We start from the raw sequence: 23,602 nt of genomic DNA, 5'->3' as shown, positions 1-23,602 counted from the left end.
CTTATATGTTAATTCTTTTTATATAAACAGAAAATTAAAGGCTTGGCTACTCAGCAAAAGGTTCATTTTTGTCTAAAATTCTTAAAAGAAAGATGTGATGTTTTACAGCAACATCCTTTATGCTGTTCTGGATCAATTTCCCTCCTCTCAGAGCCTCAGTCATCTGAGGATGTAGAGTTCCTTAAATTTGTATTTTTTTTTTAATAAAAAATGTTCACATTATATTTAACTGAATCACAGGAAACTGGCTTTTGCTATTTCTTGGGCAATTCTTGCACAACTGCACGGCCTACTGATTTTACTTGAGCCTAGTGTACGTTCCTACAAGTACAGTGCCCAAGTCACTTCTATGCCAGTTCACTGCATGGTGGGAACGATCTAGCTGAGACAATGTGGAATGAATGGATTCTGAAAGGAAGACGGTTTGTATAGACAATCTACTTGGCCTGTATACTAGTAGAATGTGAAAAAAACCCAAACAATGACTCTCCTAGATTGTGCAGAGAGAGTGAGCAGAAAGGTGTAAAGGCAGAGATTCTGGAGATACAAGAGGGAGTGGTGGCGAACTGATCATATTAGCATGAGGGCACGGATGTGAGCAGGCAGGGTGGATGAACATTTACATGGAAGTCATGTCGTTGAGAGCGTGGTCCAGCTCCTCGCTGATGGCTTTGTACTTCAGTTTCTGAGCGTACAGCTCGTCTATGACCAGGAAGTGGAAGGCAGAGGTGCAAGGACATGGAGAGTGATCAAGAGATGGAAGGTGAATGAGGGTGGCAGGGACACCATCCCGACACAGCAGCAAGAAAAGGGCAATGCATGAAGGAAGTGATGCCGCAGCAGGTGGCCAATGCAGGAGACGTGCGTTTTGTTTTTGTTTTTTTTTTAATAAAATTGAAACAAAAACAGAAAAAACAAAACCCATTAGAAAATAAAACAAGAAACTCAATATGAAAATCGTAACAAATATGGTAGGTATACCAGTAAACCATGTTAAAACCCTAAACAAAACCACAGAAGGCTATCTCCCGCTTGGGGAGGAGCAATAGGACAGCTTTGCTTTTATAGAGCTATAATTTAACTGCACTGGAGTAGTCAGCCACCTGCAACTATAAACAGTGGAAAAAATAGCCACGGGCATTGTTTTGGAGGAACAATTTGTGACTACAGTCTGTAATCCTTATCTGGCTCCACCTTCAAACCACTGACTTCCTGACCGAGCTAGACCACTGGGAAATGGATTTCTCGGTGCTATCCAGACTACTCCCTGTGGCCTTCCCACTCAAGCTTCCTTCAGTGGTCCAGGAGGCTTGAAAACGGAGGAGAGCCACGCTTCTTACAGTGTCACTGTGCCAAGTTTGCACTTCAGTTTTTCTAACAATGAAGGTGTCATACCTTGCTGCGCTTTGGAGACTGTTTTGCACCATGTGTCACCTTCTCTTTTCCACCAGCTTGGGTATCATCTGAACCAACCCCCAATTCCTTCTCTAGCCCCCTCCACCTTTGGTACATATATTTTACATATTTTTTCCTTTCTTTTTTCACAGCCTTGGAGCTCAACATTTGGAATTTCTGAGAGACAGAGAGGGTGTTATCAAAATAAAACCTCAATATCTTAGCAAAGAAATGCTTACGTATAATGTCCAAGTGCAATAATGCCCTGTTACCCTCCACCCTCCTTTCAGGGCACAGAGCATATGCCAAGATGATTAGTAACTTAGAAAAATAAACCCAAGCCCTTACATTGAATTCATACCTGGGGAAAGATTAAGTTGTGCCTAAAAACCAAATCCTTACCATTCTGACAATAAGAAGGTATCACTAAAGACAGAAAACACACCAGTCATTCTCACCTACAACCGCCTCACTCACAGTGAAAAATAAACCAGCCACACTTCTAAGAGTGTGCAGTAGAGCCACTTGGCATCTGCTGTTACAAAAAGAAGACGGGCCCCGTCTGGTGGCTAGAGGTCATCTGGTGATCAGAGAGCTTAAGAGCCATAGAACTCCACAGAGCAGACCGGAAAAATGTGCAAGAGCAAAGGAGTGTGTCAAGGAGGATGCCATGACTGGAAAGTCACTTTGCCACATCAGTATTCAGCCATAAGGACTAAGTTAGAAACAAGACTTAAGATCTTACCTTCCAAGTCATCAATGCTTTTCTCCAATTTAGTTACTGACCTCTCCGCAAACTCAGCTCGAGTCTCAGCCTGCAATAATTCAATTTATTTCAATCAAAATTGGGAAGTTTTAGGTGGCTGGTAGCTATAAAGATAGGGAAACCAGAAAATGAAAGTCAAGCCTGGCACCCACAAAGTGGTCTGAAACCACCCACCAGTGAATCACCACGGTGAGAGGTGGCTGGCTACCACTGCTGGCTCTCCAAGCCCACCCCGGAATATTCCTGGATCATTGTAACATTAAAATGAAAAATGTCTCGGCTCCATAGAGACAAACTCAATCCAGTTGGCTTTGTTCAAAACACCCCTAATATTACCTCCTTCAGCTTGTCAGAAAGGACCTTGATCTCTTCCTCGTATTTGTCTTCCTTCTGTGAGTACTGTAATCAGAAAGAACGTTCCAGATGTCAGGCCACAGCTCACCCTATACTTGTGTCTTCTAATACAAAGAAAGTGCCAGCCCAGCCAACAGATGTTGAGCATCTCTCAGGAGGTAATGGAGCCTCTGGGATCAGATGGCATGCCACAATGCGGTCTCTGCTTTCCTGCCTATTGTTTTACATGGGATAAGAACAAGATCACTTATCCATTTGGCACTTCGTTTAAATTAATTGTTATGGATGACTCACATACTCAACACAAAATGGATTTTCCATTGAATGAAAAAATAAAAAAGAAAGAATCTGGTATCAATAACCATCAGGAAATCGCCTCAAAATGAGGCCTCTGGCTAAAGTCTCTAATGGACTATTCATCTGACTGGCAGGGCCTTAGAAGGGAAAAAGCGGGTGTCTCTTGAGTAGCTCTTAAATGATGCCTCTCCCCGACATGGTGCTCCTGGCCTACCTTCTCAGCCTGAGCCTCCAGTGATTTCAAGTTGTTCGTCACAGTTTTCAACTCTTCTTCAAGCTCGGCACATTTGCTAATGTTTTCGATCAGAGGTAGAAAGGGTGGGAGACAGGCCAGAGGAAGGAGGAGAGAAAAAGGAGAGGGATGGGAAAAAAATGAAAACCGAGTCCTAGAGAACAAAGGGCTGCCTTAAAGAAGCCAAACCATCAGGGGCTGAGATGTCCAATTTCACTATGGACACTGCCCTGGACCTTCCTTCCAATGCAGAGAGGTGGGGAGACAAAATCCAACAACTTCAAAGTGTGATGATTTGGCTTCTTTTTTGGCTGCACCAAAGAGCATTTATGAAGGAAAAACAAAAGAGTATAAAGGACCCAAAGAAAGCACTTAAAGCAAGATATAAGATAGCAGAGGGTGTAGTGAAGGTGCAGTCGTTATAAAAACGGACCAGTAGGCATTGGAAGCTGAAAGACGCCTGGGTTGCAGTTAAACCTAAACCCATACATGAGCCATCAGTACCTTATCCTCTGCAGCCATTAATGCTTTCAAGGTCTGATCCATTATTCTTAATTGTTCTTCCAGCTGTCGAACTTGGCTGTTAGTGGACACAGGAAATGCACAAGGCCATTCTAAAAATCAGTGTGCAGGTAAGGCATGCAGTGATACACGCATTCATACACAGACACCCCACACAAGTCCTCCATGTTCCAGACTCGTGGCTCATCCATGTCGAATGAGCACATGAGGAGCCCGGAGCTGAAACAGGTAAATGTGCAGCTGCCAGAAGGTCATGCTGTTTAGTCACTGCTCCGCAGCACCCCACACAGGGCCTCCTGGCGCCGGGCCCGCTTACCCTTCTGAAAGCTCAGCCCGCTCCTCTGCACGCTCCAGGTCACTCTCAATGATGACCAGCTTACGGGCCACCTGCAGCAGGACACACATAAAACACAGACACCATGGGGCTTCCAAGCTCTGAGGACGGTGTGTGTGTGTGTGGGAGGAGAGCAGGGGCTAGACTCAGCCCCTGGGAGTTCTTGCCTACAAACAAGATGATCCTCTCTCCCGTGGACTGGAAGGGAAGCAACTCTCTACCAGGAATGCCCATGGAGAGGAGGCCATCTGCTCACAAAGATCCAGAATGGTCAGTTATGAGTAGGCAGGCACATTTGAAGTCTGACCCAACTGAAGCCTGTATAATTACACAGCAGCCAGACCAACTGTGGAAGGAGGGGAAGAGATGAAATTCACCATCTCTGAAATAGCAGGATGATGAGACATGATGCCTTTTATGCTGAAAAGGTGGGAGCTGCAAGGCAAGACTGAAAATAACCCTAAAAGAACTTCATCAATTTAGAGCTCTGTACCTCCACTTCCTTTTGTGGAGGAGGTTAAAAATGCCAACAGAAATAGCAAGAAATGCTAACATGAGAAGTTGGTAAGAGAACTAATGAGGTCGAAGGAAGAAAGGACCAGGAAGAAGGGATCCTATGAAGCATTTCAAAATTAGCGAGCATAGCGTAACCTGGAGAGGATGATGATGATGAAGAGTCAGTGGTGTTTCAGGAGAGCTAAAGGGAAAACTAAAACCTTAAAGAGTCATGTGGGCTCTTAACACAGGAGGGTGCTTTCATGGGGACATGACCAGGAGGTGATTCACCTGGGAATCGTGAGGAGAGAGGACAGACTGAGAGGTGCCTCCATGAATCCAGGAAGCGAATGTGTGGTCTGTGTCTCCACCCTGCCTAAACTGGGACGCACCAGGTGGATCTCACTAGGGATAACTGTTTGCATGGTGACAGCATGAGAGACTCCTTTCACAAAACATAAGAGACCCAACCTTCCCTGCTGTCTGGCCAAAGATCTTTTGTCCTAGTCTTTGAGGGTGGAGGGACAACAAATCCCTGGTCTTTCCCAGTGCGAATGACTCCCTAGCAGGATCAAAATTAAGAACCATCTTCTGGAGACAAAGGAAATCTCCTTCTCAAAAACACTCATTTCTGCTAAGGAAGCAGATGGTTTCATTGCTCCCCCAGTCCCTGCTTCTGGGCCATGGCTGAGACCCATGAGGCCTTGAGCTCTAGGATCTGACCTCTTCATACTTGCGGTCGGCATCCTCAGCGATGTGCTTGGCCTCTTTCAGCTGGATCTCCTGAATCTCCATCTTCTCCTCATCCTTTTGGGCTCGGCTCTCAATGACTTTCATGCCTCTGAAAAGGAAGATCGGCAGGAAAAGCCAAGATTTAGAGGTGCCTTCCATGAACTCCCATTGCACAGCCATGGTTTGTGAGGTTCAGTGTGACTGACCGACTGAAACATAGCTACTTTCATCTTCCAAGCCATAATGTGAGACTTTCCAGAGCCGAAGGCAGGAAAAGACATCCACTTCCCTCTCTCTGTTTATTGTGAAGGAAAGCTTATTCTTTTGGTACGGCTGACACTGTCCAGGCAGCTCATGTTTAATGAAAGGCACCATGGCATGGTCCTTTTTTTTTTGAATCTGGAAGGGGTGGAATCAGAAAAGCCAACATGCTTTACTTGCTGTATAAATAATGGGACTTCTTCCCTTTTCCAGTGGTAAGCCTTAGCCTGGAAATGGATCAAGGTTAGAACAAAAGCAAATTTACCTTTGTGTACTTTTTTCCCACAAAGAAAGTAATTTTTCTTACCCCTTTAGCCACAAATGTAACTATTAGATTGAATCAAATGAAACTGCTAGTATTTGACCATGCTGCTGCTGCTAAGTCGCTTCAGTTGTGTCCAACTCTGTGCAACCCCATAGATGGCAGCCCACCAGGCTCCCCGTCCCTGGGATTCTCCAGGCAAGAACACTGGAGTGGGCTGCCATTTCCTTCTCCAATGCGTGAAAGTGAAAAGTGAAAGGGAAGTCTCTTAGTCGTGTCCGACTCTTTGCAACCCCATGGACTGCAGCCCACCAGGCTCCTCTGTCCCTGGGATTCTCCAGGCAAGAATACTGGAGTGGGTTGCCATTTCCTTCTCCAATGCATGAAAGTGAAAAGTAAAAGTGAAGTCGCTCAGTCTGTCCGACCCTTAGCGATCCCATGGACTACAGCCTTCCAGGCTCCTCCGTCCATGGGATTTTCCAGGCAGGAATACTGGAGTGGGGTGCCATTGCCTTCTCCGAAGAGATGGTGAGTCATCTTTAAAAATTCCAAAACTCTTAGTTAGAAGAGACAACACACAATGGTGAATAATGAACTGAAAAACTTCAGCTAACGAGCTTTTTTAATCCTAAAGTCTGAAATCACCCTTTTCCCATGGTGGCAGGGAGCAGAAATGCACCTCAAAAATGGAGAAAGGGACAAAAGGATTGACTGCATATACCTGCCAGGTCATAGCACAGATACCGACTGCCAGTGTCTGAGACACTACACTGCTTCCTCATCTCTCTAAGGACAGAACTCTCTCCAGTATTATGGAGTCTTTCTTGGAGTGCTTCCAAGCAACAGGAGTACATTAACTTGAACAGCTAAGCATGAGAGAAAATGCCTGCTGGAATAACATGATGGCTGATATGGCCCTGGTCTTCCTTTACTACCACAAGGCTGGATCTTGGGGTCATAAGTCAGGGAGAGCCAGGTCACGGGGTGAGTGGGCTCAGAGGACATGCAGATCTGACTGTATTTACTTGTGCACGCATGACTTACCAGCTTTACTAAGTCCAACACAACTTACTTTTGTGGATTATATTTCTGGTTTATCTGTGCTTTCTCTTTCACTCATTTGTTGGGCTATTTGACAACTGACAGCCCATACTTTATTTACCTCAGCCTAAGCCTTCTTGGTGTATTTTAACATAAAGTTATCTTTTAAACAAAATGCAGAATTGCTCCATGGTCAGCAGGAATGAAAGAACCAAATCACATCCCTAGAACCTCCCGTTTATACATCCATCTCCCTCGCTGGGTGGTGAGCTCTAGGAGGGCAGGAACAGAGTCTTTTTCTTCTTTGCAACCTTGAGATTTAAAACAAAAGTGTTCCACTAGTGTTAAACAAATAAAACCAGTAGTTACCCCTGGATCAAGTGAGGAAATGGCACCAAGGTGCTGTGAAATCCTCAGACACCCAAGATCAGAGAGCCCTCTGGTTCCATCAGGGGGAAAGGTTGTGCTAACAGGTGGGCTGGACGAGGGGGCCTCACCTCTCACTCTCATCTGCTGCCTTCTCGGCCTCCTCCAGCTTCTGCAGAGCTGTTGCCAGACGCTCCTGGGCACGATCCAACTCTTCCTCAACCAGCTGGATGCGTCTGTTCAGAGAAGCTACGTCGGCTTCAGCCTGGGCAGAGAATGAGAGGTGTTTTAGTGTTGGAGAGGATGTGAGGGTAGTGCCTTCAAGAGGGGCTGGACTGAAACGTTGGTTCAACAAGGAAGCCTGGCTTTGTGGTGAGCTACCCTAAAGTGTGCTACAAGCCGTGGTCAACTCTGGAGTTGCTGGATATGTTCATCCATTGATTTATCCAGTGGTTGTCCACATATATCCACATATATCATCCCCGCGAGACAGAGAGACCGTCAGCAACACTTTCTCATTTGGTTCCTTTCTACCACAGATTTCAACAGGCTGGCTTTATCTGACTGTCAGAGGGGAGCTTCATCACAGCCACCTCACACGGTGGGGGATGAGGTGTGGATAGAGGCGACAGGACTGACCCAGGCTCCATCACACAAGATGAGAGGAGCTCGGCGAGAACTCTGACTCAGGAGTCTCAATTCTCCTTTCTTCTGATCACATTCTCAAAGGGGCTTTATTAAATATTTTAGGAACTAAAAGATTTTTAAGTTCAGTGGTTCTAAAATATAAAACCATACAGAGACACAACAAAACCCAGTAAGCCCCCGTGCCCTTCAGCACCTCTTGAGGATAACAGGTCACACTGGAATAGTGCCAAGACAAATTTCCCAAGCGCCTGTGACCTAAGCCTACAGGCATTTCTCACAAGTCAGGGTTGCTACAAGAAGAGTTTCAAGCTCCTTAGATACTGTTTTCACTTGGTATCTATCTCTGAAATATGCTCCTTTTTTTGGGATGTGATGTTTACCTACAGTTACAAGCATTTATTACTATGAGCCTCAGGACACTTGCAAGACTGGCTGAGTCCATTACATACACTTGCATTGGTGGCTGTTTAAATATTATGCACGGAAGTGAAAGATGGAATTTGCTAATCTGGTAGTGTTTCCTCATCTACTTTCAGTTCAGTTCAGTTCAGTTCAGTCGCGTCTGACTCTTTGCGACCCCATGAATCGCAGCACGCCAGGCCTCCCTGTCCATCACCAACTCCCGGAGTTCACTCAGACTCACATCATCTACTTTGAATGTGTGCTTATCCTGCAATGATGGGGTTTTCAGGACATTTGGGAGTTTTCTAAAAATTACGGCCTGCACTTAGGGATGATGCTAGCTCTCTACCTACAGTGCTATCTTCCTTACTCACGTTCCTTCTTATGTGCAAGGAATCATGATTCTCTACATGGAGTATGGGCTCAGTAAATGTCTACCGAATAAAATAAGCAAAAACAACTTAAACAAAAGCAACTTTCTGAGTTCTGGACCCATGGTACACGGGCTTGAAATGTACAAGTAGTGAGAGTCTACGATCACAGCCTTGAACTAAAGGAACATGAGAACACTCTGCTCTCTGCTCATCTAGATTTGTAAAATTTTAAAAGCCAAGTTCTCTCTGGGAAAGAGAGGTGATTAGGGCATCTCCAACCTCGGTGAAGGACTCTATAAAAACATTCAAATACACTTTTATCTCGTCAAAAATTAACTATGTAGTAACAACTGGCTGATGGAGGCAGGGAGTAGGGGGAAATGTGAAACGAATCCAAGGTCAGTTTACAACTGTACCCACCCACAAAGTCAATCATTATAGATGCACAGTGAGAATTGGGCCCCACCAGGTCTCAATGGCCAGTGAACATGGTTTTTTGGGGGCTGGCGGTGGCGGGAGGGATGAGGGTAATATGGATAACACATTTCTTAAGTACGAGAACTTTTAAAAGTTTTTAGCCCTGTATTAAAAAAAAAAAAAAAACTGGAAGAAGGTATACATTAACGGCATATCTTTGGGTCAGGTCAGATTTCTGTATTTTCCAGTTCCAGAAAAATTCTATTCCTTTTTTCACTCCCCTCAACAAGAATTATAATATTTATTTAAAGCAATACATTTACAGCCCAAAGAGTTCTACATTATACACTTCAGGTTTAACCAATTTCATAAAAATACTTGAGAACAGCTGTATCCACAGATTTAGACTACTAAATTATTTCCTTGCCCATTTTTCTCTTTTCTTTCCTGAATAACCTCTTTTAGATATGGTTCAAGGTAGAATTTATCTGCCTCGTATTTTGTCCACTGCTCTTTAGGCAGGATCTGCTGCCTCATGCTCAGGTCCAGCGCTCTCTTAATGCGAAACCCTCTGTCGTTATAAAGGTTCTCAGGAAGCCTTCTTATGGCTTCTTTTACATCGTCATTCTCATACATTGTATCATCTGGCATTAAGCCCAGTTTATTGAACCCAGTAGCCTTGCATACCATTTTCGAATACCCTCCAGCTCCACCTGCTTGATGCCGAAACGGCTAGCCTGTTTGCCATGTTGACCTGAGATAGAAGGAAAATTCTATTCCTTTTATGAACTGGGGTGGGAGGACAAGCAAGCAACTCTGAAAGCTGAAAACTAAAATGAAGAGCAAAACAAACCCACCCCCTAAAATACCACCAAGAAAAAAAATCAGTAGAGTGTCTAGGTCATGTACTCAAAAGTATTTTCTCCCTCTTTCTTAAATATGCTTGTTATAGGTGCTGTGGCCAGAGAAATGTCAACAAGATTTTCAAAACAATTTCTGTAGCCACCACACTAGAAGTTTCCAGCTCTGTTTTCAATCTGGGCCCTGACCTCAAGGACTTTGTACTCACAGAAAGGAGACTGTTTATGCTCTAGGGAAAGGACCTTTCAGGTGACAGGCCACTCTGGGTCCCCAGGCTCCCATGTACCTGGGGCGTTGGAGACAGCACTCCATGTTCATTCCTGCCTCTGCACAAAAGATCTCCCTCCCTGAGAGGAACCCCCATTGATCCAAATCTTTGCTCTTCTGGCCTCCACTCTGCTTTTTCTTTAGCTCTGGATGCAGTTTTATAAATGGAACTTCTTTCCCCCTTAGAGCATTTTGTAGAATCTACATTAGGGGTTGTGTCCTATAGGAATACCAGTCGACAGGCCCCATAGAGGGCACCCAAACAACAGCCAGGAATGGATACCAGTTCCAGGAGCCCCACTGGGTCAGTGCAGAAAACAGACCTGTGAGTGGTCCACAAAAATGGGGTCTCAGATGTTTAGCTCAAAGGGTCCCTAATTCCCACAAATGGCTGTCTGAGTTCACCTGAAGACACATATTAAAAGTACACATTTCCAGGCCCCATCCCTAGAGATTCTGATCCAAGAGGTCAAGAGAGGAAGGTGGGAATCTGCACTATAAAAAAGCACCCACCCACCACCCCACCCAAAGACGCCAGCAAAGCCTACAGGAAGCACTTATGCAGCTCTTTGTTGAGCAAATAGGAAGAGGGAGGGACCTCTGACCCTGAGGGTTGAAGCATGCTTGGGTCACATAGCCATCAGCGGGAGACAGGACAAGTACCCAGTCCCTGCTCCTCCTGTACAGGCTCGCCTGTTTCACTTTTCAAGGCTTCCTGGAGCCTCAGAGAAGCCCTGGAATTGTTGGTTCTCACCTATGGGGTCTTTCCACCTTCTGACATCAGCACGGCAGGTTCTCTACAGTCACCCCCAATTCAAGCCCCTGACTCAAAGAAAGGCCTTCGGGACAAGGCCTAACCAGGACTAGGAGAACTGTACTCATTATCATCTGCTGAGCAAGTCCTCTCAATGCTTTTTGAAAAAAGGCGTGGTATAAAATCAAAAACATCATCAAGTAATACCAAGGGGGAACAGCTCACACAAGGACACAGAGCATTTGTTCTCAACCCAAGAAGCCAACGGCTGCTGCCCTGGGAGGTTTCACAGCAAGATGGGCAAAGGTGCTTGTAGGTTACAGCCTGGATTTGAATGCAGTATCTGGGGAGTAAGTATCCTTACAAAAGGTTCCCCAGGGAAAAACCTGGACTCTTCCAGGCTTCTCAGAAGAGAAGTACAGCCTTACAGTACTGGTCTGATCACAATTAAGTTTGGCTCCCTAGAACTGAAGATACATTCAATTTCATCAATTAAGGGCACTCTTTTCACTTTTTTTTTTTGGATTATGCTGTGTTCAAAAGGCTCACATCTCTCACCTTCACTAGCTTTTATTTCTGGTGTGTATTCTCTGAGTTCTGAGGCTTATTCAGGTATTTTCTAAGGTTGTTTTCATCACAATACCTGGGCAGTCTACTTAAGACTTCACTGGCTGTTGCCTCAGTACAAACCTCACAGCCACAGGACCTTTTGTTATTTAAAAAGCAGATATAAATAACAAGGCGTTTGGGAAGGGTCACGACCCCAGACGCAAATTATTTCCAGGCATGAAAATCCCCCTCAGTGTCCTAGGTTATCTTCTAACAAGGTAACCCATGTGTTGACACTGCTGGCAAAGTCTTTGTTTAGGATGTTAGTTTCTTTTATTTCAAAAATGCTATTGTGTCTCAACATGCTATGAGCTACTCAGAAAAGAGACTGCTATATTAGTAAAGGTTACCAACTGTCTTCCTGGAGAATTGTTGTTAAGCAACCACCAGGTGCCCTGCACTTGTGAGGTGCCTTAGAGCTGTATGTGCCTTGCCCCATCCCCTTCCACAAGGGGTGTGCTCAGCTGTTCACTCATGTCTGATCCTTTGCGACCCCATGGGTTATAGCATGCCAGGCTCCTCTGTCCATGGGATTCTCCAAGCAAGAATACTGGAGTGGGCTGCCATTTCCTGCTCCAGGGGATCTTCTTGACCCAGAGATCAAATCCAAGCCTCTTTTGTCTCCTGTGTTGGCAGGTGCATTCTTCACCACTGAGCCACCTGGGAAGCCCTCTTCCACAGGGCAGGTGTACACCATTCCTGTGCTCTTCTACAAGACGCTACAAAGCTACAAAGCCATCAGAGGCATGCCCACACAATACAGCAAAAATATTTCTCCAAGTCAGATCTGAAAGAAAACTTTTACAGGGCCTAGATTTTCACAAAATCCAGATGTTACAGTCAATATACCTAGAGACAATTTAAAAATAGCAATGACTTTTACTTTAAAAACAAGTAGTCCTGTTAACACTTAAGAAGAAATAATGGTAGGAGAATAGTATTATATTCTAAGAACAAATCCTCTGAATATATTTTCCAAGTCCTCCTGAACTGGAGTGCAGCATGGGATGATCACAGGTCAGGTCTTTTTATTTCATTCAAAGTGTAGTTGTCCAGAGACGGTTTCACCCTTTACTGTGTAAGACCAAGCCACTACTGCCAAGTTAAACTTCTGCCCTTATATGGTAAGGAAAGGGGGAAAAAAAACACGCATGACATTAAGGGGCACTCCCATGGATAAGAGATAAAAACAACCTCTCTATCCGCACCAAAGCCTATAATTCATGAGGCATATTTGTACAATGAGCAAGAAGGGATATGAACAGGGCATTGTAGTGCCTTAGCCTCATCTATATATGAAAGCAGAAAGGCAGAGAGTACACTCCTGTTATTGCCACCCTGGGGGTGCCAATGTGAACACAAAATACACTTTTAGAATCCTGGTCTCAGAAATATTTACCAATTCTAAAGCGGGAAAGGGCTGGGATTTTTGTAAGTTGGTTTTTCCTATGATTTAATAAAGTTACCAATTAAGAACCTACAGGTTGCAACTGTAAGTCCCTTTGTTTGCTGGGTACCATCCAGAAAGGAGAAAGGAGGACTGGCTTCTTCTTGCTCCCTCTTTTCCTTTGATAAGGACAAAAGACAAACAAAACCCCAGTGGGTCACAAGACCTAGAGTCAACCATTACATCGAGCAAAGTAGTTGCATTCCAACATTCTGAACGGCCCACACACCTTGGAAAAAATAAACCAGTAGAAAAAGAGAGATGACTGCTTTTTCCAAGGTAAGTGCTGGTGTAACAGGGCCAATTAACTACAGCCTGTCTGAACCTTTGAGACTCTGAATGTAGAGGTAACTCTCCAAATATTTTTTTGCAGTGGTTCACGACTTTGTCACTAAACTTTTATCTCTGCTACCAAGAAAAACTGTGACTGCTAGCTTAACTCATAGCTATGTCTGACAACTACCAAGAAACCACCTTAAATTAGCTATCTTCAAGTTTCAGTTTTGTAAGTTAGGAACACCTCTCAATCTGAAATTCCCTCTTCTGTGGGCTGACCCAGTCCTTAAGTTGTTTTCATAAAAAGTTCTGTGTCCGTCTGTCCCATCTTCTGGATAGACTATTTTCAAAAATTGCTTTAAAAATTGAAGTTATTTAAACTTTTTAACACAAAGCTTTGAAAAGAATGAAAGCACTACCTTTACCCAACTGGCCCAGGAAGAGTACTGTTATAAAAACTAAGCCCAAAAGAGAAGGTGAGTGTAATAGTCACAACGTGCCCTTCATAAAATTTATCTTCTGTGTCTAACATCAATCACCAGGACAGGAGTCCATAAGAGGCGCTCCTGTACAAGACCACATATACCCTTTCTTAGCAGGGGGAGGGAAGCTCTACCAACTTCCACCACTAACACTGCTTTGACCCATCAAACATTCCTTCCAGCCTGCCTGTGTCCTCTCTCTGTTCAAGTTGAAATAAGAATTACTGATTAGAAGCATTGAAATGGAGTGTTTTAAGATATAGTGAAATGAGCATCCCATTTTTAAAGCCCTTTGATAGCTGGAGAACTGAAAGCAAGGGAATAATGAGCGATGCAGAGTGCAAAGCCATTCTAATACTAACTGACACAAGGCACTAGTGTGCTAAGCGCCATGGCAACTTCTTTACACATACTCTTTTCATCCTCACAACAGGCAGGTACTACCATTACAAACATTGTGCAGTCCGCGAACTGAGGGGCTGACACGTTCAATGATTCGCAGCCAGGGTCAAAAGTTCTTATCCATCATCCTGTTCTGTTGGTTCTAATGGTTCAAGGACAACAGCGAGTCAGAGAAGGAGTTGGAATTCATTCATTGCCTGGCGAAATGCAGAAACAGCCACGGGACCTTTGCTGTCTTGTCCTTTACAGAAAATGATTTCTTGCCTATCGATTTCCTGGTTCCTCTCCATTTTATCTGAAACTGCATCTAGTTAGGCTTTCTTCTTAAGAGGATCCATTTGCTTCTAGGTATTTTATGCAACACAGGTCCCATAGCTTCTACAGCCCACCATAACACCATTACACACACTTCTCATTACATACACTTTTTCTCTAAAGGCTTCTATTAGTACTGCACGCTACAGTCCATGGGGTCGCAAAGAGTTGGACACGACTGAGCGCGCACAGGCCCCGCGCACGCGCGTGCCCACACCCTCCCACCCACCCAACAAGCACGACAGTGTATGAGCGCTTGTCCTAAAATTTCCAAGGTGTTTGAGTATCCTGATATAAAACACACATACTCAAACAGCGAACAAACAGCGAACGCCTAAACTACCTCTGAGATCCTGTTCCTGTTTGCTGGATACGTTTGCCTAGGAAAAACGAAGGAAGCCAGATATTACACTCAAAGTGGGGGAGGGGGAAGCCGGCGGGAGAAAACACCCAATAATCATAGCCATTTAGCCAACTTTTTCAAGACTCGGTAACAAAGGAACATCTATCTGTACAGGAGAACTTGGGAGGAGGGCTGGTTAAGAAAGGGAAAGGCAAAGGGCCGCATACTAAGTCAAAACACGCGCTGTCAGTGTCTCACCCACCCCACAGAAACAGGCTTTCAAGAAACCAAGGCTAGACAGAGATGGGCGAGTTCAGCATCCCCGGGCCTCAAAACCTGGCAATGCCTCAGACGTGATCTGTTAGCGTCCTTCCCAAAAGAACAGATTTCCACAAGGAGGGACCTCTTTTGTCCCCACCTTCCGAGTAAATAATGCCAGGAGGGCAAAGGGCACATCCCTTTGCCTCGGGGGACCCGAGGCGCCGTGTCGAACGCAAACACCCCACACAGAGCCCCTTCTGGGAAAGTGCTGCTTCCAGAACCTTCTCAACACCACTCCTGCTTTCCCCTCGGTTCTTTGACTGTAGACCAGAGAGATGAAAACGGCCGAGGTGAAGGGGCAAGACCCCTCCCCAGACGACACCTGCGGGCCCAGGTGCGCCAGGTGCCCCCCGAGGCAGGGGGAGGGGTAGAGAAGGTGGGCTCCGGGAGGACTTGCGGGGCGCCGGGGCGGGGGCGGGGGGGCGATCGGGGAGAAGGCGCCTCTGGTGGTGGGTGATGGGTGGGTCCCTTACGGTCTCCCTCAGCTTCCTCTCGTAGTCCAGTTCGCGCTGCAGGCTGCCCGCGCGCTCCTCCGCGGCGTCCGCCTGCTCCTGCAGGCTCCGAATCTTCCTCCGCACCGCCTCCAGCGAGCTGCTCCCCGCCATCGCGCCGGGCGGCGGCGGGCCGGCAAGCGGGCGGGCTGCGGTGGGAGAGGCGGGCTGCTGCGCTCCTGCTGCTGCTGCGGCTGCGGCACTCCGACCGACCGCCCGCCCCGCCCAGGCCGCAGCGCGCGACGGCGGCGCCCCCTGCGGCCCAGGCTCAGCCCGGAAGTCTCGGCCTCCCGGGAAGCTCAGGCGAACCGCAAGCGGGTGCGCGAGCGCCGGGGGCGGACCCAGCGGGCGGGGCGGGTCGCGCGCCGCGGACCCCGGGAATTCTCCAGTCGCGGGAGGCACGGCGCATGCTCGCGGCTGCCCGGCTGAAGGGCGCGGCGCGCGCTGCGGGGGCACCAGGTGGGCAGGAGACGGGGCCCCATGGCGCCTAGGATGTTACTTGGACTCCCAGCGCCCCGCCCTGGCGCCGCGGAGAACCCGGAGTAACGGATTTGGCTGCAAGGGGCGACGGTGCCGCCTACTGGCGGCGGGAGCGCTCCGCTCCGGATTGCCAGATCCCTGCCCAAGAGGGAGAGAAGCCGAGCGAGGGTTTTGGGGCTTAAATGTGTCCCCAAAGGGACTGTAAAGAACCCCAGAACACCAGATCCTAACCCAGCAACTCTCCTCCCCTCCAAACTCATGACGTGAAAACCACTAACATACTGCAGAGGTTAAACCTCCTAAATGCTGTCTTGCTGGGTTTTGGTTCTCGCCTGGCTGTGTGACTTGGAAAACAACGTGACTTCATCTGTAAAAGCGCGGTTAATAGTAATACATGCTGCTGCTGCTGCTAAGTCGCTTCAGTCGTGTCTGACTCTGTGCGACCCCATAGACGGCAGCCCACAGGCTCCCCCGTCCCTGGGATTCTCCAGGCAAGAACACTGGAGCGGGTTGTCATTTCCTTCTCCAGTGCATGAAAGTGAAAAGTGAAAGTGAAGTCGCTCGGTCGTGTCCGACTCTTCGCGACCCCATGGACTGCAGCCCACCAGGCTCCTCCGCCTATGGGATTCTCCAGGCAGTAGTACTGGAGTGGGTTGCCATTGCCTTCTCCAAGTAGTACATGAGGATTATGAAATAATAGAAAGCGCGAAGCACAATACAAGGTAAGTAGGGAACTCAATGATAGCTTTAGTTAATAACAGGCATTGTCTTAGAGGAGAAATACGGTATGCTGCTGCTAAGTCACTTCAGTCGTGTCCGACTCTGTGTGACCCCATAGACAGCAGCCCACCAGGCTCCCCTGTCCCTGGGATTCTCCAGGCAAGAACACTGGAGTGGGTTGCCATTTCCTTCTCCAATGCATGAAAGTGAAAAGTGAAAGTGAAGTCGCTCAGTCGTGTCCGACCCTCAGCGACCCCATGGACTGCAGCCTTCCAGGCTCCTCCGTTCATGGGATTTTCCAGGCAAGAGTACTGGAGTGGGATGCCATTGCCTTCTCCGAAATAAGGTATGAAACTCCTTAAATGAACTTACAAGACAGAAACAGACTCACAGACTTAGAGAATCAACTTACGGTTGAGGGGAAGGGATGGTTATGGAGATTGGGATGGACATGTACACTCTGCTATATTTAAAATGGATAACCAACAAGGACCTACTATACAGCACAGGAAGCTCCACTCAATCTTATGTGGCAGCCTGGAGGGGAGGAGAGTTTGGGGGAGAATGGATACATATATATTTGGCTGAGTCCCTTCCCTGTTCACCTGAAACTATCACACAATATTGTCAATCAGCTATATTCCAATATAAAAAAGTTAAAAAACAAAACAAAACACACACAAGCACTGTCTTAAGAGTCAGGCTATGGCCCATAACCATCTGTGGGACCTCAGACCTGCCAGCCTCTCTGGAACTTACTTTCTTTTCCATAAAAACAATTGTCTCAAGGGTCCCTTCTAGTTACAGCCTTCTCTGATTGTAGGAAGGTTGTAATCTGGAATCTGACCAATTCTGGGCTGGACTGAGAAGCCTTTTAAAAGCACACCAAGGTAAAGAATGTGACTGCCAATGCAGGTGGGTTCAACCCCTGGATCAGGAAGATCCTCTGGAGAAGGAAATGGCAACCTCTCCCAATATTTTTGCCTGAGAAATCCCATGGACAGAGGAGCCTGGCAGGCTACAGTCCATGAGGCTGCCAAGAGTCAGACACTTAGTGACTACACAACAACAATAAATACAGACAAGATACTGAACATTTCCTTTACCCCAAGGATCCCTCAAATTGCCTTTTGGAAGTCATGTTCACTTATCCCCTGCCTCATCCCTTATATAAGCCCTGGCACCTACTATTTTTCTTCTCTATAATGTTATAATTGTTTGAATGTTATATAAATGCAACAATACAGTATGTAACCTTCAAGAAGTTAAAAAAAAAAAAAAGCACACCAAGGAAGCCAACAGAACCCTATGAGAGCATCCGGCTGCAGCTGGATGAAAACCAAAGTGGACACAATCTCTGGGAACAAGTCTCGGTCCATACTCCCCTTGGGCTATGTTTTTAAATGTCTTCTAAATCTCATGGCTTTCTTTCCTCACCTTTCTCACAGAAGGCCCTTCAAGTCAGTTCCAATGTGTTTAAGTGTGGGAATAATGAAGAGAAAGAAAACACAGTTGACAACCCCCTCCTCCTCGAAAGCCCTAACAACTGAACTTGCTTTTCTGACTCATTTGCTAAGGACATTATCACAGTCTCTGCTGAGACTCACAAGTCCCAGCATGGGCTCTCACATCCTGTAGGTGGAGCCTCTCGCTTTGTTTCCACAGTTTGTCTAGTCAGGAGGGTGGTCACAACTGCTTCCCTAAGGGTACAGACAGTAGGTCTCCAACTTTGAGGGTGGGAGAGGGAGCATCTGGGAACCTTCAGGAGCCCTGGAAAATGCTGGACACGTGCACATGCTCCAAGCAGCCAACTAGTGACTTAATGTCTTGCTTTTCAAACACCTGGGAAAGTCAGTTTCAGGTGAGTTCACTTTCATGCTGATGTCATTATACAAAAGAGTTTAGGACAGTTGTTCACAGCCTTGGCTGCACATTGGAATCACCTCAATCCCAGCGATTCTAATTGGCCTAGGGTGCAGCTTGGATTTTAAGTTTTTAAACCATCAATGTTTAGTTAAGGTTGAGAATCACTGATTTAGGAAGAAAAGACCTACCTACATATTGGGAATAAAGACTCACATATTGCAGATGTCATAGACATCACAGTTATTAGGGAAGGGGTTTAAAGCCAAAGAAAATGGAGCCCTTGATCCCCTCCAGCCTCACTTAGGTGGAGAGACCATAAGAAATTCAAAACAAAGCCATCAGAGATTTGACCATGTGAATTACAACCTTTCAAGCTAGGACGAGCCCATTTCTGGAATAGGATTTGTAAATCGTTTGGTAGAAAATTAGTAGAAAAATGTTTTTAGCAGTAGAAAAATGTAAAAATATTTTACACTGGTGAGTAATGACAATCCAATGCCCTAGTCCCAAATGTAATATGATTCGACCTCAGGAAGTTGACCTCTCTCCTACCTCCTCCTTCCCTTTGTGACATCTGTCTCTTCCTCCTCAGGTCTTGACTATTTTTACTAGTTAGGAATCACTCTAAATAAAGCATTTCTTCACGAATGTCTTCTACATCCCTACAGGTTGCAAACAACCTAAAAGAGGAAGATAATCAATATACTACCCCCCCAAAAAAGTGTACCATATTAGGGACAGTTTTCCAGTGGGGGGGAGGGAACAGTTTCAGAAACCTCCCCCTCCTCCTGGCTCCGCCCACTCCCCCCCTCCCATTAGCTTTAAATATCCTCTTTGCTACTTCTGCCTCATCTCATTCCAAAGCTCCCTTAAACAAGATTTTTCAATAAAGACATGATAGCACCACATAGTTACACAATAATTATGATTTTTTTTCCCCCTTAAGAATTGTAGTAGCTTTTTTCTCCTCTTGCTTTCAGTCTTACTGGGCTATTTTCAAATTCTCTGCATTCTTTTCCTTATAAGGAATATCTCTCCTTGATCTATCAGCGGCCCTTTTGAAAAAGCTAAATAAACGTCCTGCTGGAGAATCTGGGGGAGACAGGCCTCCTCCATTTAACCATATACGGAGCAGACATCTGATCTACATTATACAAAACTGGTGCAGAGTTATACATGTTTTTTGGCTCTTTTTCTAAAGCCAGGTAGTTTGTGACTTAAATATTTTAGCTAAATCAGTGCTTCCTTGAACCCCCTCTCCAGGGACCTTGCTCTTCACTGAAACTTTTTCTTTTTGTCAGATTCTAAATGTCCTGTGTCTGGATCTCTCATTTACAAAGCACGCTTGGAGATTACATTTCACACCTTTCACATCACAGAAAGCCTTTACTGATTTCAAAACCCAGACCCTCCATCAATGTATACTTTACTCCCATACAAAAAATTCTGCCGTTGCCCTTAGTCGTTCAACTTTCTGGGCATAGCTTTCCCTGGTGCTCATACATTCTTGAAATTGTTGCTCACTTCCCTAGGAATTCTTGCCTAATTGGGCCTCTAGGCTTAATTAGCTTCCAGAATGGTCTGAAAAAGAAGTCATTTCTTTGGAAATCTAATGCCTGTCTTGACTTATGCAGCAGAAGAGGCAAGCTCTTCAGCTAGAAGAGATTTCAGAGGGCAGAAGACAAAATACTGGCAGAGCTTTTGTGGTGTGTGCATCATCCTCGAGACTATGTGGTGGCTGTCAGAGGCTGGCAGGTTGGGGCGGGGCAAGCAGGGGAACCAGGGGCAGCTAGCACACTATACCATATAAAGCACTGAGCTATATATAACTCCCAGCTTACTTTCTGTATCTAGTGCCCTCAGAGTGCAGACCCAAGCAAGTATCATCTTCCCAGGCAGATCTGAAGGGCTGGATTAAGACTTCCCTGGTAAGGAGGCCTCAAGGGTTTCTGAGGCCCACCATCAAGCTTAACCTTCTCAGAATAAGTAGCACACACTATGTCATTCTTTCAATATAGAGGCCAGGTCTTCTGAATCCTGACTAGATTGGTCACTGAAAACCAGGCCTTCCCACCCACCAGAGATAGCAAAAAGAAAGAAAGTGGAGAAAACTAGGCATTCTGCTTGCACAAACCTTGGTGATGACACCTCAGAGGTTTTCTGCCACCACGGGGAAGGGTTCACCTCCAGAGTCCAATTTCAGTTGCTGTGTTCTCCCAGATTCTCACCACCCCCACCCGCCTCCAACCCCAGGGGTGAGGGAAAGAAGGAGAAAAAAGAGAGGAATGGATGAAATAAAAATGAACGTGTGCAGTAGCAGTTGAGGGCAGCATCCAGTGCTCTGGGCCATGGCAGGCTGTGCGCACGTGTCCAGCTAAGAGGAGGTGACCCTCCTCCATGGTTCTCTGGCCTCTGTGGTGACCCCCAGAGCAGGCCCCAAGGGCAGCAGGTGAGGGGGGCAGCGTGTGCGTGCACTTACGTCGGTGGCCTTTTTCTCCGCCAGCTCCAGCTTCTCCTGGGCATCTTTGAGAGCCTCGGAGTATTTGTCCAGTTCATCTTCGGTGGCCTTGAGTTTCTTTTGCAGCGACACCAGCTCATCTTCCAGCTGGGAGTGGCCGTGGGGGACGGGGACGGGACGGGGTGGGGGGTGCGGCAGGCAGCGTGATCCCGCAAGGGAGGGTTGTGGGTGCACAGAGCCAGAAGGACAGGGACAGCGGGAGAGAGAAAGGGAAAGACAGGGAGGGAGAGAGAGAGAGAGAGACAGAGTTAGCCATTCGTGCGCCGCGCCGCGCGCGCCCGGGGTACCTTGGCGGCGGCCTCGTCGGCGGCCAGGAGGCTGTCCTCTGCCTTGTGCAACTCCTCCAGCACCCGGTCCCGCTCGTCCTCCGACACCCGCAGCAGCTTCTCCTTGGCCGCTATGTCCTCCTCGAGCTGGGGGGCGGCGGCGGGCGGGCGCGGGCGGCCGGCACGGACCGGGTGTTAGACACACACACACAACACGGGCACCGGGTTGGCTGGGGCCCTTCAGCTTTGGGGCGCCACCGAGTTGGGGTTCAAGGGTCCTTAGGTAACCTCCTCTTGTCCCGAGGCTACTTCATACCCCCCCACCGCTCCCGGGGACGAGACTCCTACCGAGGTCTCAGTGGGCTCAAGGCCACAACTTAGCATTGCAGAAGAAATGGATGGGCCCGATTCCGCGCCCGCCATACCCTCTCTTCTGTCCCATCTTTGTTTTAACCAAAAAAACTCCGTGACTGTCGTTCCCCACTCCCGGACTTCCCCCCTCCCCCAGTTGAATGTTTTATATTCCCCGGTCAAAAGTCCAGAAGAACTTCTAAAACTTTCTGGACTTGATTCCCTTCAACCCTCCTCCTCTCCCCCACCCCCAGATCCAAAACTGTTTTCTGATCCTCAGAACGAAGTGCCTCTAGCACTTGATGGGACTTGGCGGGCTCCGGCAACCGGAGAAGGGAAATAAGCGTCCCCAGGTAAGAGAAAAAGTTAGAATAAGCCAGTTCTGCTCTTCCCCTCCCGCTTCTCAGGCGCCCTGGAGTGGGGATGGCTCCCGGAGTCCTCGGGGTGAGGGGCCAGGAAGGGGTGCTAGGCCGGGTCCCGGGGCTCCCGGCCCCAGGGCGGGCGGAGCGCGGGCGACCCGCGGGCGCACGGTTGGGGAGGCGCAGACCTGCTTGCTCCTGTCCTCCGCTGCCTTCTTATCGGCCTCCGCCTGCTCCGCTCGATCCAAGGCGTTCTCCTTGTCGAGCTTGAGCATCTGCATCTTCTTCTTGATGGCGTCCATGGTGGCGGCGGCGAGGGGCCCTGGGGCTGCGGCGGGAGCAGGGAGGCGAGCGCGCGGTGAAGCGGCGGAGCCGGAGTGCGAGCGCAGAGCCGCCTGCTGCTCCCAGATATGTACTTTCCCAAGGGGGCGACCGCATTCCTCAAGACAGCCAATACTTTTTTGGAAGAGCTTTTTTCTCCTGCCCCCTTTCCCCCTTCTCCTCCCTCCGCCCCCCGCGCCCTCCCCGCTGCTCCCGCGGGGGCTGCTCGCCCATTCGCTGCCGCCTGCCGGCCTCCCAGTTGACGGTGGATATGACTATATATGGGGACCCGAGCAGCCAGCCGAGGCAGCAGCCGGGCGAGGCCTCCCGTTTTCCAAACCTGAACGCCAGGAAGAGGGCACTTGGGCCTCTCCGGACCGGGGGCCTCGGTGCTATCCTCCGCCCTCTGCGCCCCCTCCTCCCAGGGTTCACGCTCCGGCCCTAGGGTCCCCAGCCGAGCCGTCCTAAGTCACAGGAGGCCTGAGGAGCCAGCCGGGCAGGTAGAGGATGCGCGTCGCTTCCTGGGCCGCCAGACCCAGCGGCTCGCCAAGCATCTGACCTGGGGTCCCCGCAGCCACCGCGACGGCGCCCAGGCCCATGCGCTCCCGGCGCCCGCCCTGCCTACAGGGTGTCAGCCCGGGATGGCTCTCATGTTCTGGAAACTCAACTGGAGCAGAGAAAGGACAAGTTGGGAGGGAGGCCTGGGGTGCTGTATATGTCTGCTGGTGAGGGCCAGAACGTCTGCAAATCTGTCTTATGTGGTTCCCTGTCCCCCAGGGGAGAGACAGTTGTATACCTTAGGGACATAGGACCCGGTTCTGTGTGTGCCTGTGTGTGTGGTACTTCCCCAAAGGGTGGGGTGTGTTTGTTGGTGTGTGGGTGGGAGCTTGTGACTTTAACGGAAAAGGCTATTGAGTTTAGAGTCAGGCAACTTAGTTTTTTGGTCTCTATCACCAGCAGCTCTGTAACCTTGACAAGTGAGTTGGCCTCTGTGCTACATCTTTAAACCTGGGGATGAGGGGTAGATGATCCCTATGGTGCCGCCAGATCTAACTTTTAATCATTTTCCTTGCACTGAGTTTAGGGAGTTGGCCTCTTTCCATGTTAGGCACTCAGGTACTAGGTTACCAGAACACAGGGATAAATGTTATCCCAGCCAAGTCATTGTATCCACAGCTATAACTCTGAGGAGGGAACAGGCCCTGCTCTGTACAGTAAGCTCTGCTCAGAGGCAGGAGGATTTCCTCCTATAACT

The 23,602-nt window shown here is 47.9% G+C and overlaps 1 protein-coding gene and 1 pseudogene across 1 annotated transcript; both read right to left on the bottom strand.

Annotated features, from left to right (window-relative positions):
- Nucleotides 1–555: 555 nt before the first annotated feature.
- On the bottom strand, nucleotides 556–22,411 carry TPM1 (tropomyosin 1). The gene is given in 10 exon segments (XM_086321366.1): nucleotides 556–702; nucleotides 2,141–2,210; nucleotides 2,498–2,560; nucleotides 3,027–3,102; nucleotides 3,883–3,953; nucleotides 5,119–5,236; nucleotides 7,189–7,322; nucleotides 21,012–21,326; nucleotides 21,329–21,463; nucleotides 22,215–22,411. Coding segments are annotated over 10 exon segments (1,179 nt in total). The 5' UTR covers nucleotides 22,329–22,411; the 3' UTR covers nucleotides 556–619.
- LOC147364568 (cytochrome b-c1 complex subunit 7 pseudogene) lies at nucleotides 9,178–9,596 on the bottom strand (annotated as a pseudogene).
- Nucleotides 22,412–23,602: the final 1,191 nt, after the last annotated feature.

This window comes from Bos grunniens, chromosome 10 (assembly GCF_055505025.1).
Source record: "Bos grunniens cultivar Pamir isolate PY7600 chromosome 10, Bosgru_T2T1.0, whole genome shotgun sequence".
In the NCBI taxonomy this organism is placed as follows: Eukaryota; Metazoa; Chordata; class Mammalia; order Artiodactyla; family Bovidae; genus Bos; species Bos grunniens.
This window is presented reverse-complemented; position numbering and strand designations above follow the sequence as displayed.